The sequence below is a fragment of the Dipteris shenzhenensis genome, chromosome 14 (genome assembly GCF_047967505.1).
Source record: "Dipteris shenzhenensis isolate YYH24624 ecotype China chromosome 14, Dip_SZ_1.0, whole genome shotgun sequence".
In the NCBI taxonomy this organism is placed as follows: domain Eukaryota; kingdom Viridiplantae; phylum Streptophyta; class Polypodiopsida; order Gleicheniales; family Dipteridaceae; genus Dipteris; species Dipteris shenzhenensis.
In genome coordinates, this window is record NC_141609.1 from 10,024,869 (window position 1) to 10,046,064 (window position 21,196).

The following is a 21,196-nucleotide window of genomic DNA, read 5'->3' on the forward strand; positions in this document are numbered from 1 at the left end:
CACGACTGGTGTTGTTACAAACATGAACATAGCTATAGTGATGATGTTAAGGAGGTGTAAGATTGCAAGAAAGGCTACATCTTACTTTTACCCCAAGTTTGAATAATCAAACTTATAGGCAAAAGCTATTGATGTTTAGAGTCAGCCCAGCTATATAGGTATACTTAGACCTTTGCCTCTATGGTTATGCACTTATTATGCATCACCTTATTTAGGTTGTTTTCAAACATAAACTCATCATTTACCATATGTTCCAAAATCAATGCAAACATGCCATCAAGTTGACAAATTCTACACTCTTTCACGTATGGGAGCATAAAAAGTATTCACTTTTCTACAAAATTGTTTGCAAAACAACTTGTTAACTAGGTATTTCCTATGCACGTGGGGCTAGGTCCATAGGAGACAGCTTTCTCATGCACCATGACTCATGAACATCGCTTGTGTATATAAATAGGCAAATGGGCCTCTTCATTCTAATGCACATATCATGCTCTTATCAAACATAGTAGCCCCTCTTACACTATTCCAAAACTTTGATCTATAGAGTTCCATCTACTTAGCTAGACTCAATCATCATGTTGGTAAACAATGACAAACCCATTAACTGATGACCTTATGCCTTTGAGGCATGGACATTGCTTTACAACAAAAAGTAGTAGAGCTTCTTTTTAAAAAACTAATGGGTTATCTTATGATGATACTCAACCTTTTGCATACAATTGTGGTTTGTTCGATGTACATGCCCCATCATTTCCTCTAGCAATCAATGGGTAAATCGTGATGACTTATGAGAAAAATAATCAAATGAGTCAGCTAAAATGCTAGCATGGCCCTTGATACTCTTAAGAAACATCAACAAGAGACTCTAAGGAGGCTACAAGCTTGTCAAGACAAAGCATGCATGCTCCCAAACAATAGGCAAAACATAGGGGCCAAACATTAGAATACATATCAAAGAGAGACTACCAAATGCAAGCAATAGCCCTAAGCCAGAAAAACACCCACAACCCACGGAATGGTTGCAATTAGAAAATGGTGTCACAATGAGCAAAGGGTGCTTGGAAAGGGATTTAACCAAAAGGCTTGACCTGGATGTTGTAGATGATGAAGGGCCTGCATCCAATATCAACCCTTTGTAAAGACTTTGGCAGATTGTGCAAACCTCCTACTTCAAAGTCAAGCATCTATCATGTCTTAAGACTGTCACTTGGCCTTCATATTATGCCTTCCATGTTTCCCTTGCAACATCATATAGTTCCAAACTTCACGCTATATATTTGTCTTAAAATTTTTGGGTGATTCCTTTATTACCACATGTCCCTCTTTTTCTCATTATTACTCATACAATCCTAGCCCCCCATGGGCTAATCATGGCCATTTCCCATGCATTGGTTGAGGGGGAGTCCAAAAATTCCCTAGGGGGTTGTTCTTTATCTTCCATGTCATTCTTCACATGGTCTATTAATCTCATTCACTCAATGAAATTTCCTTAGTGGCCCATAGCTTTAATTGTGGTATCCCCTCATATTAATCTCCCTGCATTACCATTTCCATGCTTTCATATGATGGGCCTATGCCATCCCTCTCTCCAAATTTTTCTAGGGGCTCAAGGCAAGGGGATGAAAGCATGCATCTATGTATGTGTGTATGCGTGCGTGCGTGCATGTGTGTGTGTGTGTGTGTGTGTGTGTGTGTGTGTGTGTGTGTGTGAGAGAGAGAGAGAGAGAGAGAGAGAGAGAGAGAGAGAGAGAGAGAGAGAGAGAGAGAGAGAGAGAGAACCAGATAAATATTTAGCATGGAATCTGGTGTTAATCCGTCCTTAATAGTCATTAGTAATAAACTTACTTGTTTTCAGATATGAAAGGACACCAACTATAGGGTGTACCTATTCAAGTCTCAAACCGCTTATGGATCACGTATTGTATACTTTTCTGATCATGAAGGAAATATATCTATATGTAGTTTTGTATGTTCTATAATCTTCCTGACATCATGCAATCTATCTTGTTCTAATGCACAATTCATATGTACCGCTATCTGTATTTTTGATATGAGAGAGCAAGCATTATAAAACTATAGCATCTTTTTGGGGTTATCGGATGAATCCTGAAACACTGGCATCCCCTTTATTTCTAGTTGCTTTATGGTGTCCCGACTTTGAAGACTCCACTCACGCACCCTTAATCCCATTAGTCAATCAGGTGGGTGGTATTCCACAAAATTTGATGCAAGCATAGACTGTCAGTATTCCACCAAATCTGGTGCAAGCACAGACTACCGGTATTCCACAAAATCCAAGTGCAAGCATAGATTGCCAATATTCCACCAAATCCGATGCAAGCACGGGCTGTCGGTATTCCAACAAATTCGATGCAAGCACAGACTATTGGTATTCCACAAAATTCGGTGCAAGCACAAATTGTCAGTATTCCACCAAATCTGGTGCAAGCATAGACTACCGATATTCCACAAAATCTAGCCGTAGCACCACTAGTAGCCAGCCCTCAGTCTAATCCAGGGAGAGGTTAGCCTCTCGGTAGCCCATTGAATCCATAATCAACTAGGCCCACAGTGGGGCATCGTCCCACCAGTTGTTCCAATGAATCTGCATCAAGCTAGCCTCAATTAAGCTTTTCCCTATTCCATTTGATGATAGAGACTCCGTATTGACTTGTAGAGGCAACTATTGCCTGCTTTTGGTGTCCATTTCACTTCAGGAGCTTGGAAACACCTTCATTCTTGAATTTGGGATCATTTCATTGGTTTTTTGACTCAATGTGTCAGTTTCTACGTTTTTCAGCCCGGGTGTTGGAACTCAAGTTTGGAGCAACCATTTGCAGATCTGTTAGTTCTAGTGGACTCAAGAGGTCCTAAAACTTAATATTGCTCATCATTTGCACTCCGGTGGAGTTTACAAACAGTTCTGTTTCCAAAAACGTTTTTCAGTCCGTGTGTTGGACCCAGTGATTGAGACCACAATTTCCAAAACCATCTATCCCATTGCATTCTGGATGCCTAAAAACCCCTTCTTGTAAGTTCTGGCATGATTCGGTGGAGTATTTTAAGAGTTATAGATCTCTGTGTATTGGATTTCGTCTCTTTGTTATGCATTTTTCATTCTAAGCTTTTGAAACCTTAGATTTATGCCACATGGTAGTGGATTAGTGTTGACTCCCATTTCTCACTCATCGGTTAGGATTTTAGAGTTCTAGCAGAAGAGAGATATTTGCAGATTTTCTTATTGAGTCCGATTATGCAATGGCGCCTATGTTTTGAGGCATCTTAGGTTCTATTTTTAGTAGCGGTCATTGCTGTGGGACCATGATTTCTTGAGCATACCTTATGCAGATCACTTTGGTTGCAGTTTGAGCCGTGTGCACTCATTTGTGGTGTGCATTGGGTTGCAGTGGATGATTTATGGCCATTTGGATGCATTGCGATCCTTATTGGATGCGCTGATAGGCCCACATTGCCTTGTGGGATGCTATTTTTATGGACGCTTTGCACATGGATGCTATTTTATGCTGAGGGACAGCTTTGACACATTGCAGGTGATGCACTGATAGTGTTATGCTCTCTTGGATGAGATATCGTTGATGCATATGCCCATGGACAGTGTTTATGCTTGAGCCATTTGGCACTTATTGGCATTTTGGATTTCCATTACAGTTGGCATTTTCTTTTGGGCCATATTTGCTCATATGGATGCATAGTACATGCACATGAGTCAACTGCATCCTTTGATGCTTTGAGCTTTGAGTTTTGGTGATATATCACTCTATTGTGGCATACACATTTGGGTATTTGGTGTGATTCTCTCTTGCAAGCACTAGCATTTGGGATTTTGTTTCATTTGCATCATGGCATCCTCTTCCATGTTTGAAAAGGAGTTTTTCAGCATTAAAAAGTTTGATGGGACAAACTTTTCTTTGTGGAAAGAATAGGTAAGGGATGTGCTTATTCAAAAGAAGCAGATTAAGCCCTTGGCAGGGATTGAAGCTAAGCCTGCAGATATGATTGGAATGAGTTGGATGCATTAGCAAAGTCTACTATTAGACTTCATCTTGCAGAGTCATTTTATTTCACAGTAGTAAGTGAGCAGACCACGAAAGATTTGTGGAAGAAATTGTGTGCCACTTATGAGAAGGAAACTGCCTCTAATAAAGTTTATCTCATGAAGAGGTTGTTTGAGCTACAAATGAAGGAAGGGGTCTCCATTGGTTCTCACTTGAATGAATTCAATATTATTTTTAGCTAGTAGGCTCAGAAGATGAATTTTGATGCGGAGACTAAGGCAATATTTCTCTTATGTTCATTGCCATCCTCATGGGATACCTTTCGTACAACTATCAATAGCTGTGCACCTAGTGGAGTATCGAAGTTTGATGATGTTGTGGGTATCTTGTTGGCCGAGGAGATTAGACGGAAGTCTATGGATGGCAACAAGCAGGATGTAGCCTTAAATGTGCAAAGGGGCAGATCACAGTTTAGGGGGAAGTCCCAAGAAAGAGGGAAGTCTCGTAGCAAATCCAGAGCACAAAACATTGAGTGTTACCACTGTGGCAAGAAGGGCCATATGAAAAAGAATTGCTACAAGCTGAAAAGAGAGCAAAAGGATAAGAAAAAGAATGCAAATTGGGGTGCAAATCAGAAGGAAGAGAGTTCAAGGGAGGACAAACAAAAAGTGAAGATCAAGGAGATCAAGCAGTCACACATGATAGTGGCAATGACATTGTCTTCATGTCTAGTTTATCTGCAGAGTTGCTTACCACTTCAGATGATGCATATTCCCAGGATTGGATTTTGGATTCTGGTGCTTCATTCCATGTTACTCCTTATAGGGAATGGTTCTCCACTTATGACAGTGGAAAGACAGGTTGTGTGCATCTTGGAAATGACTATGCATGTGACATAGTGGGAGTAGGTGACATAAAGTTTTCTTTTGCAAATGGGTCTACATTTATTTTGAAAAATGTGAGACATGTGCCTAAGTTAACCAAGAGTCTCATTTCAACGGGTTAGCTAGATGATGCTGGTTTTCAGACCAACTTTGGTTTTGGGAGTTGGAAAATTCAGAAGGGCTCTATGCTTTGGGTGCCAAGTGTGGGACTTTGTATCCCTTACATGTATTAGGGGTATTTGATCATATTGTTGCAATAACCGAGCAGCCAAGCACTTCTTTATGGCATTGCCGGTTGGGCCATATGAGCATGAAACTCTTATGCCGTTTGGGTTATGTATTGCATTTGAGTTTCTTTGATTTTGAATTTTGTGAGCACTGTCTCTATGGGAAGTAGACTAAATTAGCCCATAAAAGAAGGGGAAAGAAAGAGTTTGAAAAGCTTGATTTGGTGCATTCAGACGTATGTGGTCCCATGCCTACACGGTCATTAGGCGGGGCTGAATACTATGTGACATTCATTGATGATGCAACTAGGAAAGTGTGGGCTTATGCTATTGCTCGGAAGAGTGATGTATTCTAGGTATTTCAAAAATGGCTGGCCTTGGTTGAGAATCAGTCAGGTAGAGCGCTTAAATGCCTATGGATTGACAATGGTGGAGACTATCTCTCTCATGACCAGAGGGATGTAGAGTACATCTAGTTTTTCATGTAAGTAGGCTAAAAAGAAAATTAGGAGATGATGAAAATCTCATTGGAAAATTATGGAGAATGTAAATATATCTAAAGATAAAATTAGAAAAGGAAATCTTAGCAATATAAGTGGAAGTAAAGTCTATATGCCTTATTTTATACTCTACAAAGGTTACCTCATCTTACAAGTGTTAGCTCATCTTACAAAGTCTATATTCCTTACTTGGAATGTTAGCTCATCTTACACAAGGGTTATGAGGTCACATCCATGAACCAGAACTTTCAAAATGAGGAGTGTGGAGTGAGGACAAAAAAGAGGATGGTGCAAGTGATGGCGATGGACTCGATGATAAAGGGGATGATTATGATGAGACAAGGGCTAGGGGGAGGATGAGGATGAGGATGGTGATGCAAACATGAATGGCAATGATGGGGATGATGATTAAACAAAATATGATTTAGGGGATGAGCATCATGCCCATCCCTTGCATTGTACTCATCATCTTCTCAATCCACATAAAGAGATGAGGATGGTGATGATGAGACGAGGGCTAGGGGGAGGATGAGGATGAGGATGGTGATGAGGACATGAACAACAATGATGGGGATGACGATTAAACAAAGATGATTTACCATATGAGCATATTGCCCATCCCTTGTATCGTACCCATTATCTTCTTATCCACATAAAGAGAATGGATGTGATGATAAAGATGTTGAAGAGGTATGTTTCATCATTGTCATAATGCAATATGTTTTTCAAGTGTTAGCAATTTATTAAAAATGATCTTGAACTTATGAATATCTTGCCTATTCAATCATAAAGACATTGAAACACATAAAAAGAAGGGCAAAGAAGATGTTACGACTTCAAGAGACCCATATCAAAAGGTAACATTTTTTGAGCTTTTAGGATCTACATAGAAAAAGACATTAAACTTAGGGAATTAAAAAATCTTTTTCATTTAATAAATACGAAGAAGAAACACAACACATTGAGACCCATCTCAAAGTCAGAGGCAAAGAAAATATTAAATCTTTGAGAGATTCATAACAAGTGGTAACATGTTTTAAAATTTGAGGCAATAAATAAGAAGAGACAATACCTATGGATAATAATATCTTGTTTATTTAGTTAATAAGAAAAAAAAGCATTGTCTACTAAGCACATGAAGCAAAAGAACATAACAGTGCTAAGTTACTATTCAAAAATCTTGATTATGAATTCTAGAGCCTCAAAACTATCAAGGATAGGAGCTAGATTGCAACTCATCTAGCTCTATTGGTTGTCTTGGTTAACACTTCATCTACCTTGATATGACCATCATCTTTGACCTAATAGTAAAAAGTCATAGATTTTGAGAAAACCAAAAGGTTAAAGTTCACTCCATCTACTCCACTCATGTCCAATGAAGTAGCCAATACTTATCCAAGGGGTCTACCAATGACTCTTTAGAAGTAGATTGAAGTACATTGGTGCCTTGTATATTTGTTCTACTGAATTATCCCTTCAAGTGGAGCCTTCAAAATAATAACCTAGATATGTCTATTGTGTTTGCTTTTGTTCCCTCTTCTATGACCTCTAGCCTTGATTTACCTATTATGACCAAGTGGGAGACAACTCCAATATTAGCTCTATTTTTCCAAGCCTTTATAATCTTGGACTAGAGCAAGCTACACTACAAAAATATCTTCTAGTTTCTAGGGATTCATGATAGAAGAAGATGACCTAGTTGCAACAATGAGCTGCATTTACTGAGGCTTGGATAATCACATTGAGAGTACCACAACTTAACTTATCTAGGAGGTGGTTTAATGTGAATGAGTGCATAATTAAATGAAAGCTAGTATGTTGAATGATGAGCTTTTATCCCTAACAAATGGCATTGATACCTTGAACTTCAAGCTAGAGTAGACCAAACCTCTACATTTCAAGATTGTGGCCGACTTGCAGAAGCACATGGTTGGATACCTTATTCAAAATGACATTGAGATCCATAGAATGCTAACATGGTGCTCTAGATTTTATTATTTAAAGTGAAGAAATTAAGGGACACATATATCTTTGGGAGACTTGCATCAAGAGACTATCATATGTCAAGAGCCAAATGCTCTTCCTTATAGGGTGAATCAACCTACCAAATAAACTTGAAATCTTGTTTATTATGTGGAAACTTCATGTTTTTACCTTGAAGTATAACTTCTCATGTACAAAAGATTGTACAAGCAATATGAATAGGATCCTATATCTATCATGAAATCTCACAATAGGTACATCACAACGCATTTTTTTACAAAGTTATAGTTTCTCATCTATTTTATCATCTAATTAGGATTACTAAAGTTCTCATCTTGGCTATAATATTGCGTATATGTATATGTATATGCATATGCATATATATATATATATATATTTCTCATCTTGGCTATAATATTGCGTATATGTATATGTATATGCGTGCATGCATATATGCATATATATATATATATATATATACACACACACACACACACACATATACACATACACATATACATATACATATACATATACATAAACATATACATATACATATACGTATACGTATACATACATATACACATACACATACACATACACATACACATACACATACACATACACATACACATACACATACACGTATACATATACATATACATATATAGACATACATATATACATACATGCATATGCACGTATGTAGGTGCATGTAGTTACGTACACACACACACACACACACACACACATAGATATACGTATACATACATACATACAAAAAGAAAAGGAAGAAGAAAAAAAAAAGCCTACAAAAATGCTTACAAAAGAATTTTCCTAAAAAAAGGAGCATAAATTTTTTTAAGTAACAAGCATATCAAACACAGATTTTACTTATTTTAATGAATTAAAGAAGTTACTCAATTTTGTTACATCATGAGATATGCCTTGCTATTGACTCCCAAAAACTTCAATTTTTTCTCGATGGAACCAAATGTTTTAAGAATTGTCCAAAAATGATTTCCCATCTTTAGTTCAGACTTTTCCTGAGTCCAAATTTATTGAAATCTATGTTCCTTGTCCTGGTATTTCTGGTGATCTCTTATCTAATCATGTTTTACCAACCTCTATAGCTAGTGATTGTTGTTATAGGTTTATTGAATTTGATGGTGTTTTTTGTATGTAGATGCGAACTAGTGAGCATGATGGTGTGACAAGATATGAGTGCCATTTGCAGGTCATGGATAGCCTCCTACATCAACTTCTTGGTGCTGCAAAGCTTCTGTGTGGCTTGAGCTTAGAGTTATGGTCTTTCATTCTCATAAAGGTTGAAATGGATGCTACAGTTAGGATTTAGGGTTAAGAATTTGGGATAATGAATCAACATGATGATGTGTGTGGATGATGTTGACCCAATGATGTAGAGAATGACTTACCAGGATGGTGACCCAATGATGTAGAGAGTGACTTACTATGTAATGTGGTAAGAATCTACATGTGGCATGTTGTATTCTTGATTAGAACATAAGGCAATCATGCGATAGATGGATTATAGTGAGCATGATGGTGCGAGATCTAGGTGCCATTCGCCATGTACTTATCCTTTCTTGCAAGAGGACTAATGAGTCCATGTTTTAATCATGGCCATTGGATGTTCTCTTGCGTGTCTTCCATGTCTCCTCTATGTTTTTCATCAATGAGTCATTCTAGAGTTTGAGTCTTTTGTGTATCACCACCTCCAAATATTGAATAGAGCAATGGACTTAGGCGAGGAGGATATGGATTCAAAAGCCATCATAATGAAGGGCCCAAAATCTTGATTATCATGGTGTAAGCCAATTGTCATGGGAAGGAGGCAATCAAAAGAAAGATTTTGGAATGTTTGTAGAGAATCCAAGTATTTCAAATTCAAATATTCATTTTCATTTAGAAGACCTTTCCCTGCAGTGTCCCTTTGAGTTCTTCTCGAGATCGTGAACATAGGAAGCACACATGCCTCTGGGTTTTGCCCCTCTCTGATTGACCAGGCTATCAAGCCCAAATTCTTGTTTGGCAGGCATTGCAGCCTTGGTGGAAGAATGTTCGCGTTCAGACTCTGCTGCCTCAAGCACCAGCAATCTTCTGCGTGCATGGCAAGTATCTCAAGTGCCGAGCGCTGCGTCACGGATCCCTCCCAGTGGTGGGACAACCGAAAGCGCAAAGTACGTGCGAGACGAATTTGAATTTGCACAGGTAAAGCTGTAGATTGGCTAGTCTGACGAGTCTGTTTCATCTTAATAGATAAACCCACGATCTGGTGCATAATTACCACGGAGTTCCTATGGATAGATGGCTTGTACAATTCGGGTGAGATTGAAGACATGCTCGTGAGAAAAGAGTCCGGAAGCAACGGATTGCAGAGGGCGAAAGCATGGACTGCCCAGACCTGGTCAAACTTTAAAAACCGCGGCTTGGTGGAGGAGTATGGAGATACAAGTGGTAGGTCTGGAGTACAAGCGAATACACAAAAACAGCTAGAGCAGAGTAGCTGGGAGAGCTTAGAGGAGGTACTCGCTTCTTTGGAACGGACGCCCCAGCTAACTTCTGTGGAGGACCTTACATGCATCTTGCATAAGTGCAGAAAAAATAAAAATCGAACGTATATCAAGCGCTTGCATGCTTGCATCTGCAAAAGTGGGCTGGAAGATCATAGATCTCTTGGGAATGACCTCGTGCCATTGTTGGTGCAAGTTGGAAGCATGTGCGATGCTCAGCATGTTTTCAATAGGTTGGTTGTTCGGAATGTGCAATCTTGGACTTTTCTCATCATGGGTTATATTGAATATGGGGAATCACAGCATGCCCTCAACCTGTACCAGAAAATGCAAGAGGATTCTGTACATCCTAGCAAATATACATTTGTGGCCTTACTGAAGGCTTGTGCTAGGCTGAAACATGCAGAAAGAGGCCAAGAAATACATGCCGAGATTGCCAGAAAGGGATTGGAAAGAGACCTTTTTGTTGGCAGCACCTTGGTTGATATGTATGCCAAATGTGGCTTGCTTGCAAAAGCACGGCAAGCCATTGACAGGCTTCCTGTTCGAAATGAGGTCTCATGGAATGCGCTAATAGCAGGCTATGGCGAGCATGGTCTTGGTGAAGAAGCCCTGAACTGTTTTGCAGAGATGCAATTGGACGGTGTCTCTCCAAATGCTGTAACGTTTGTTTGTACCTTGAAAGCTTGTGGCAATATAGGAGCCTTCGACAAGGGCAGAGAAATACATGCTGAGATTGCCAGAAAGGGGTTGGGACGAAATCTTTTTATTGGCAGCACCTTGGTTGATATGTATGCCAAGTGTGGCTTGCTTGAAAAAGCACACGAAGTGATTGACAGGCTTCCAGTTCGAGATATAGTCTCATGGACTGCACTGATCGCAGGATATGCTGAGCAAGGTCTTGGTGAGGAAGCTCTGAACTGTTTCGAAAAGATGCGACTGGACGGCATCTCTCCAGACGCTGTTACATTTGGTTGCAGCCTGAAAGCTTGTGGCAGCATAAAAACCATAGACAAGGGCAGAGAAATACATGCTGAGATTGCCAGGAAGGGGTTGGAAAGAGATCTTTTTGTTGGCAGCACCTTAGTGGATATGTATGTGAAATGCGGCTTGCTTGCGAAAGCACGGGAAGCATTCGACAGGCTTCCGGTTCGAAATGAGGTCTCGTGGAATGCACTAGTTGCAGGATATGCCGAGCATGGACTCGGGGAGGAAGTACTGAGCTGTTTTGAACAGATGCATCTGGAGGGTGTCGCTCCAAATGCTGTTACATTTGTTTGCAGCTTGAAAGCTTGTGGCTGTGTAGGAGCCATAGACAAGGGCCGAGAAATACACACCGAGATTGCCAGGAAGGGGTTGGAAAGAGATCTTTTTGTTGGCAGCACCTTGGTTGACATGTATGCAAAATGTGGTTGGCTTGCAAAAGCAAAAGAAATGTTTGACATGCTTCCAGCTCGAGATGTGGTTGCATGGACTGCACTGATGGCAGGTTATGCTGAGCATGGGCCTATTGAAGGAGCTCTGCACTGTTTCGAACAGATGCGACTTGAAGGTGTCTCTCTGGATACTGGTACTTTTGTTTGCAGCATGAAAGCTTGTGGCTGCATAGGGGCCATAGACAAGGGCCAAGAAATACATGCCGAGATTGCTAGAAAGGGGTTGGAAAGAGATCTTTTTGTTGGTAGGACCTTGGTTGATATGTATGCCAAATGTGGCTCACTTGCAAAAGCACAGGAAGTGTTTGACACACTTTCTATTCGAGATGTGGTCTCGTGGACTGCGCTAATTGCAGGCTATGTGGAGCATGGCATTGGTGAGGAAGCTCTGATATTTTTCGAACAGATGCAACTGGAGGATGTCTCTCCGGATGCTGTCACATTTGTTTGCAGCTTGAAAGCTTGTGGCAGCATTGGAGCCATATACATGGGCCAAGAAATTCACACTGACATTGCCAGGAGGGGGTTGGAAAGAGACCTTTTTATTGGCAACACGCTGGTGGATATGTATGCCAAATGTGGCTTGCTTGCAGAAGCACGGGAAGTGTTTGACAGGCTTCTACTTCGAGATGAAGTCTCGTGGAATGCACTAATATCAGGATATGCTGAGCAGGGGTGTGGTGAGGAAGCTCTGAACTGTTTTGAAGAGATGCAACTGGAGGGTGTCTCTCCAAATGCTGTCACATTTGCTTGCAGCTTGAAAGCTTGTGGCTGTGTAGGCGTCATAGACAAGGGCAGAAAAATACATGCTGATATTGCCAGAAAAGGGTTGGAAAGAGATCTTTTTGTTGGCAGCACCTTGGTGGATATGTATGCCAAATGTGGCTCCCTTGTAAAGGCACAGGAGTTGTTTGACAGGCTTCCAGTTCGTAATGAGGTCTTGTGGAATGCACTAATTGCAGGATATGCTGAGCACGGGCTTGGTGAGGAAGCGCTGAACTGTTTTGAACGGATGGAACTGGACGGTGTCTCTCCAAATGTTGTCACATTTGTCTGCAGCTTGAAAGCTTGTGGCAGCATAGGAGCCATAGAAATGGCCCTAGAGATACATGCTGAGAGTGCCAGAAAGGGGCTGGAAAGAGATCTTTTTGTTGGCAGCACCTTGGTTGATATGTATGCTAAATGTGGCTTGCTTGCAAAAGCACGCGAAGTGTTTGACAAGCTTCCAGCTCAAGACGAAGTTGTGTGGAATGCATTAATTGGAGGATATGACGAGCATGGGTTTGGTGAGGAAGTACTGAACTGTTTCATGCAGATGCAACAGGAGGGTGTTTCTCCAAATGCTGTCACATTTGTTTGCAGCTTGAAAGCTTGTGGCAGCATAGGAGCCATAGACAAGGGCCAGGAAATACATTCTGAGATTGCCAGAATGGGATTGGAAAGAGAGCTTTTTGTTGGCAACACCTTGGTGGATATGTATGCCAAATGTGGCTCACTTTCAGAAGGACATGAGACGTTTGACAGGCTGCCATTTCGAGATGAGATCTCATGGAATGCAATTATCACAGGATATGCCCATGTAGGAGAAAGTGAAATCGTTTTCCATTTGCTTGAGACAATGAGAGAAGAAGGCATAAAGCCAGGGGGCATCACATTCCTCAATGTTCTTACGGTGTGCAGTCACACGGGTCTAGTGGATAAGGGTCAGAAGTACTTTGAGGCCATGAGCAAAGACTATGGCATCAGTCCAATGATTGAGCACCATACTTGTATGGTTGATCTTCTTGGCCGTGCAGGCCAATTAGATGAGGCGTTAGTGATAGCGAAGAAGATGCCTTTCCATCCTAATCTTGTAGTGTGGCATACTGTGTTGGGTGCTTGTCGAAAGTGGGGTAATGTGGAGCTCGGAAGACAGGCTTTTGAACATGCAGTGCACTTGGATGAAAAGGATGCTGCAGCTTATGTCTTGATGTCTAACATCTATGCAGAAGCTTACATGCTAGAGGACTAGGAATGGCAAGGCAAAGACCTGGCTGTGTACCACACAGTGGGAAAGTAAACAGTCCATCCCACATGCATACTCTCTCGGTGAAACTGTTGTCTTGAATTGAAGATTGTAGCTTATGGAAGGGTTTTGTAATGATGTTGCTTGCACATGCTTTCTGCTCCTCAATTCCGTTGTGGGGTCGCACGAGCACTTGAGGCAGATCAGGGGATGAAACTTGTGCCTGTTTTCTGCTCCTCGATTTCGTTTTAGAAACAGTGTTAGGCTCAAATCAGCGGGGTAGACAAGGGGATGGACAATAAACTGTGGAAATGAAATGGCAGAAACATTTGGGGAAATCATCTTCTGCCTCGTTTGCACTCTCAGGGGGAGCTGAATTCTGCCATAGTCTTCTGCTGCATTCAATCTCCAATGCCTGGCCAGCCCATATTGCAGTGTGGGCCCATGCAGCTCCCTCAATCGCTCATGTACCCTTACTCCAGAACATGCCTCATAAATTAAACTGCTGTCTCTCCAAGACCACCGAGCCCCTCTATTTCTAGCCCTAGCTTTTTCCCTAGCTCTCCTATAAATTAAGGGACAACCCTCTTCTAGGATTCATTCCTAGCTTGAGCTCCTGCTCCTCCCTCTCCTAGCACAAAAGCCTCTCCTCATCACATCAGCCCCTGCTCAGTGCATCAACCTTTGCCTGGCACATCAGCCTCTCCTCAGCGCATCAACTTGCTACCTTGCGAATAAGCCTGCTGCCCTGCAAATCGTCTCTGCTAGTGAGTCAGTCGGCTGCCAAGCGACTCAGCTTCTGCAAGTGAGTCAGCCTTCCTATCGCCTATCCTTCTCTCTTGTCGCTCCCTCCACTCATGAATTTACCCTGAGAAGGTCGCCTACCTGCTGCACTTCCGTTCCTGCTTTGTCATCCAGCAAATTAGTCTCTAAACCAATCCCTAACAATCTCTTGTTGGTCACCATGTTGTTCTTGCAATTTAATCACCACTAATTGACCACTTTCTTGGCTGTGTCAGCTGCCTTCTTTACTACACCTAATCTCAACCATATAGGATAAGCTTGTCACGCCACATTACTTCTTTTTTAAGATTTCGTTTTGCCTTTTGGGTACCTTAAAAAGCTTTCAAAATTCAACCTAAGTTGTCTCCTAAATGATTGAACACCGCCTTTATGGTTCTTATCTATTTATACTAATCCTAATGGGAGGGAAGCCTACGGTAGTTCTCACCTCGATTTACAACTAGGGGCTACCTTTCTTGGAAAGTCCGAAAGTAGATTTGTTTATTATTATATTGGTCTAGGACTAGGAGTCAAGAATCCTCAATGTTTTATCCAAATAGATATCAAATTTTGATTAGACTAAGCATCATGAATATAAAATACGACTGGGCTTGCCCAGTTGGGGGGTTAACCTTATTCACAATTGGTGTCTCTTCTTTCTTTTCTATTTTCTTTGTCATATGAGTTATATGTGAATGTGCGAGTGAACAACATTTATATTTGAAAAGTGTGAAAATTTTGAAATTCTAAGTTTATTGAGTTATTTAATTGGAAAGTGTGCTTCTGTTTAAGCATGACTCTGACAAGTACCAGACCCAAATAATCCTTTCCAATCGAAGAACTGGGTACTACTTGGGATCTAGTCCTAGGTCAACCTAGGGTTCTTTGTGTGTGAGGTTGTGTCATACCTGTGTCTAGTCAATCTTTACCATGGTAAATACCAAAAGGACTCAAAGTGGGACAGCTAAGAAAGTAACCCTAGCAGCCGAGAAGTCCATTGCCACGAAGTAGAAAAAAACCTTAAAATAGAATGGACCAAGTATTCAACGCTTTCAGAGCCTAAAGTGGAAAAAGTTTCTACAACCCGAGATAGTGGGAAGGACAATAAAATATAGGAACTTCAACAATTGTGCGACTCTTTCAAGATAGATATGGAAACGGATTTTCAAAGGAGATTTGTAGCAATGTCAAATATTTTACCAGATTCTAGGATTGGTTTGGACCAATGAAGATATGGAGCACAAGAACGCAATGAGAATCGCATCTCCAGGAATTAGCTCTTAGAGAAGGTACATAAGCAAGGTCCTTTGACTTTTATTGGAGTTGAAGATATGTTAAAGGACTTTGATGAAGAAGAGCAGGAGGAATCGCAAGGTTTGGAATGGAAAATGGTTCCTCAAAAGGCGTCAAAGGTGTATCACGCTCGAGCGTCACTAGAGATATTAGATTCGGAGGCACAGACATATCGATGTCGTCAAAGCATCGTTATGAGCTTAAGAAGAAGATAAAACTAGGAGAAAAGCACATACAAATGACAAACAAAGACCGAGACGTTACTTGATAGATTCAATAAATAAGCTCACTTCATTGCTCATAAGAAGACTCTTAAGGCAATTGAGGTAGCATCACTTTTCATCAAAATTATTTTTGTCCATCATGGCATACCTCAATCTATTGTTTCAGACTGTGTGACAGGCAAGGCTTAAGTCCAAAGTTGGTAATAGGATTGTACATGTCATGCTTGCTTTGCAATATTATGGACCATTTCAAATTGCCCATAAGATGAATGATGTCTCTTTCTGGTTACATGTTCCCTCACATTAATGAGCCTCAACGGAAGTTGAAGATGAAGATCAAGTGATCATTCCTGAGAAGATCCACTCATATTAATGAGCCTCAATCGAAGGTTGAAGATGAAGTTATCATTCCTGAGAAGATACGTTTTCACCACAATAAGCATACGCATAGAGGATGCTATGAACACAAGTATCTTCTTATATTTTGAATTGTCCCACTACTGATGCAAAGTGGGTGGATCACCAATAGCTTTGTGATTATTCTTATCTCATGTAATTGTATGAAGAAACCTCACAATTGAGTACCCCTAACTAGTTGTTATTAGTTGAGGGCAATTACTTTGTAATAGAGGGAACGTAACCATGGCTCTTTCCTACTGTCATATTTTTGAAAGATTATTACTTTATTTTCTTGGAATATCATACTTACTAATCATATGTGTGTATTACTGTATGTGAGTTCTAGTTGCAGGACTCCACATTTCAACTGGGCATCCTTTACTACCATGTGCACATGCTCATTTGCAGTTCAGAGTATTCTTTCATGGCTAATCACAATGCTACCTTCAGTATAGATCATGTCACCTTCGGTGCCTATCAAATATTAGAGCTCTAGTCACCTTCAATGTGACTTTATATTCAACATGGTCTATTTCTTCACATGGTTTATTATTCCCATCTTCAATATGTTACTATGCACTGTCTTTAGTATGGTGATGGATCTCTAGTATCCATGATAGTCACATCTAGTGATAGGATGTCAGAAGCTAGTCATGGGGTGGACTTCACCAACCATATACAAACCCCTTTAGGGTTAGGGTTAGGATTTTAAACCCTTATTCCTTTTAGCACTCTATGTCTTAGTGCTATACACATAACATAACACATGATATTGAGATTAATCCTCAACACCTTCCCTCACGATCAACATCATGAAGTAGGCCTTTCCTCAAGATGATGACTATGGGGAATGGAAGAAGGACTAAACATTACTATATTTATTTCCAAACTACCTTGTACCTCTAATGTATCTCAACACTCTCTTGGTTGCATTCTAATGAGACTATTTTGGATTTGTCAGTGAACTTACTACATAACAAATATCAGGCCTCATGATAGTCAAATATATAAAAGATTCGATAAGTTGCCAATAGCACTTATCATTGATCACAGGCTTTTCCGGATCTTTTGAAAGTTTCAAAATCTGTTCCATGAGAGTGGCTACAATCTTGTAATCTACCATGTGAAACTTCTTTAGGAGACTATCCACATATTTATGTTGGCACATGAAGGTGTTGTCTGAGTCTCTCCAAAACTCAATGCCAAGACAATAGTGCATAATTCCAAAATCTTTCATGTCAAACTCTATGATAATCTTGTCTCAACTCGCTAATGAAGCTCTCATTGCTTCCTATCACAATAAGATCATCTTCATACAAAAGTGCAATAGTGATGTCTTCCCCTTGAACTTTGTAATAGATGCATGATCTGCATTGGACTTCAGGTATCCTAGATTAGCAAAATATTGGTCAATTCTACTTATTCAACTTTGGGTGCTTGCTTTAAGTTGTAGAGAATTTTCTTGAGATGGTGAATATGATGCTCTTTTCTCGGTTTAGCATATCCTACTTATTGCTACATGTAGTATTCCTCATCTAGGTAACCATTGAGAAAAGAATTTTTACATCTAGCTGGTACACATTCCATCTACTCAGTGTTGCTAGTGATGTCAAGAATCTTATGGAATCCATCTTAGCTACTAGAGCATAAGTCTCATCATTACCCTGACCATATTGTTGCGCAAAACCTTTTGCAACTAGTCTGACTTTGTACCTTTCAATGCTTCTATCTAGATTATACTTCACTTTGTAAACCCATTTGTTTGCAATGGCCTTCCTTCCTAGTGCGAGGTCACATAAATCCCAAGTATTTGTTTTTTGTACAAAGCTTCCATTTATTCATTCATAGCAGTTTGCCATTCTGGCTTGTCAATTGCATCCTCAAAGTACATTGGCTCGTTTGTAGCCATGATGGTAGTAATAAGAGCATAATTAGTGGTTTCAATCTGAATTACTTTGCCTTTTTTAGCATACGTTAATCTGGCTAGTGGTTTGCTTTCTCTAGTAGACCACTTGAGTTGCTGCTCTTTGGTGAATCCTCTTGCAATTCTTACTCTTCTTCATTAATCGCCTCTGTATGTGACTGTGTGATGGGGGTGACCGATTTCCTATGTGTTTGACGTTTTTCATCCTGATTCTTCATAAAAAATTACATTTGTGGAGATTATGACATTTCTATTGATGGGATCATACAACTTAGTGTGCTTTGCTCTCTTCACTGTAGCCAACCATGATGCATTAGTGTGACTTAACATCCAACTTTCTATGATGATCATCATGTATGTGGGCATATGCTATGCAAGAAATATGCAGAGATGCCCAATGCATGGCTTGTATCTAGTGAATGCCTCATAAGGTTGCACCTTGAATCAATTTGGTTATAAGCCAATTAAGCATGTATTTTGCAGTGGCAATTGCTTCTACCCAATACTGATTCAAAAGATTCTTCTCATTGAGCATTGATCAAGCAATGTCTGATAAAGTCCCATTCTTCCTTTTAGCTATTGCATTTTGTTGAGGAGTATGTGCACATGTGAATTGTCTTTGAATGCCATTACTTCTTGAAAAGTTCACAAATGCTAAATATATGTATTCATCTCTTCTGTCTGATCTCATGACTTTGACCTTTATGCCTATCTAGTTCCCTACCATGGCTTTGAATTCTTGAAATCTAGAAAAAGACTTAAACAAGCTTCCTTCCTTGATTGCTTTTCTCATTAGCTAATAGTCTCTGGATTTTACTCTTTGGATTTGTCTCTGATCATGTATTCATCTCCATTGAAAATGACTATGTAGTGTTATGCCAATTGACAAGAGGTTCTTGTTCAGAGTTGGAACATAGAGTATGTCTTTCACCAATCCTTTTTACTAGTGAAATTGTTGATAGGGACAATGCCTTTCCCTTGAATTGGATTTGTGTGTGTTATCTACAGTGTAGATAACATTCTTTGGTCCTTCTAATGGTTCATCTCTGTATACTATCCCTAATGATTGTCATGTGAGCTGATGCACCATTGCCTATGTAACCAGGATCTTGATATGCTTGATCAACATGATAGGTGCATTCCCTTTTGAGTTACAATCATTGTCAATGTACAGTGTGTCAGTCTTATGCATATCCTCACTTGCAAGATACACTATTTGAGATTCATTTGCATACTGACTGTGATTTGGATGTCCACTGCAATGATTTCCTCTTCCACAAAAATTCCCTCTATTGCTACTAGATTGACCTCTTGGTCATACTACTTCTTGCCACAATCTCATTCATAGTGTCCAAAATTATGATAATAGTTGCATTGAATGTTTGGAACATTGGTGGATGCATTCCCTCTTCCTTAAAATATCCCTCAAATGGAATCATTTCCTCTTGGATGCTAATGCTGATGTTGCTGTGGATGCTGATTTTGAAGATGATGACCACTTCTCTGAGATGCTCTATCTCTGCCTCTGCCTCTGCCTCCGCCTCTTACCTCTATTTGAGGCTATGAATGCTTGATCATTAGAATGAACTTTTGTGCTTGATTGGCTTGAGTCCTCAGTTCATCACCAAGTACTCGTCCATTCAAGATGACTTGAACCATCTGTGAGGGATTCATAGTCTCTCCTACATGGTTGCACATTTATTGTTGTAAGGCTTGATCCTGAGTACATAAGCATGATCAATATTTTGATAATCTAGGAGACATGAAGTCCAATGAAAATCATACTCTCTAGTACAAAGTTCAAGAGGAAGACATCGCTATTATACTTTTGCCTAAATATGATCTAATTGTGATAGAAAGAAATGACAGCTTCATCAACATGTTGAAACAAGACTTACCTATAGATTTTGACATGAAAGATCTTGGACTTATCCACTATTGTCTTAGTAAAGAGTTTTGGAGAGACTCAGACAACACCTTCATGAGCCAGCATAAATGTGTGGATAGTCTACTAAAGAAGTTTCATATGGCATATTGCAAGACAAATATGGAGAGGGAGAGGGGAAGAGTGGAGATCAGGAGAAAGGGTATACAAACCACTTTCGGGTTAGGGTTAGGGTTTCCAACCCTTGTGCCTTTTAGCACTCTATATGTTAGTGCTATGCACATATGATAACACATGATGTTAAGATGAATCCTCAGTATGCTCAATGCATCAGCTATCCTCAGCACATCAGCCTCTGCCCAGGACACCAGCCTCTTCCCAACACATCAGCATGCCACCTTGGAAACCAGCCTCTACTAATGAACTAGCTTGCTAATCACCATGATGCCTTGTGTATAAACCTCTACTAGTGAATTAGTCTATTGCCTAGTGAATCAGCCTCTACCTACCAACAAATTTCCTACTACCTAGCGACTCAACTTTTGCCTTACAAATCAGCCTCTTCCAGTGCTACCGCCCTATGAATCAACCTCTACGAGAAGCGAATCAGCTTGCTGCCCAATGACTCAAAATTTTCCAATGAGTCAGGCTTCCTATCACCTATCTTCCTCTCTCTTGTCATTCCCTCTAATTGTGAATTTGCCTTGAGAAGGTCATTGACTTGTTGCAGTTTTGATCCTACATTGTCATCCAATGAATCATTCTCTATACCAATACCTAATAGATTCCTACTAGTCCCCATGCTAATATAAATTTGATCACTGCTAATTAGCAATTTCTTGGGCTATGTTAGTTGCCTTCTTTACTGCACCTAATCTTGAGCATATAGGGTAATCTTGTCATGACTTCTTCTTTTTCTAGATTTTGTTTTCCCTTTTGGGTACCGTAGAAAGGTTTCAAATTTTGATCTTAAGTTACTCCTTGGGCCTTTTGATAGACAAGGTTTTGTTTATAAATGATCAAACACCACCTTTAGGGTTTTCATCTGTTATACTAATCCTAATGGGTGAAATCTATGTTGTGTCTCTGCTTCAAGGTTC

At 40.1% G+C, this 21,196-nt stretch overlaps 1 protein-coding gene across 1 annotated transcript; it reads left to right on the top strand.

Annotated features, from left to right (window-relative positions):
- Positions 1-9,561: 9,561 nt before the first annotated feature.
- LOC147894174 (pentatricopeptide repeat-containing protein At2g33680-like) lies at positions 9,562-13,872 on the top strand. Its single transcript, XM_087384454.1, has 2 exons — positions 9,562-9,814; positions 9,894-13,872. Exon 2 carries the CDS (start codon positions 9,974-9,976, stop codon positions 13,592-13,594), a length of 3,621 nt encoding a protein of 1,206 aa, XP_087240580.1. The 5' UTR covers positions 9,562-9,814; positions 9,894-9,973; the 3' UTR covers positions 13,595-13,872.
- The last annotated feature ends 7,324 nt before the right edge of the window (positions 13,873-21,196 follow it).

Excerpts from the sequence above, each read along its gene's own strand:
- LOC147894174 (XM_087384454.1), top strand. The coding sequence starts at position 9,974 with ATGCTCGTGAGAAAAGAGTCCGGAAGCAACGGATTGCAGAGGGCGAAA.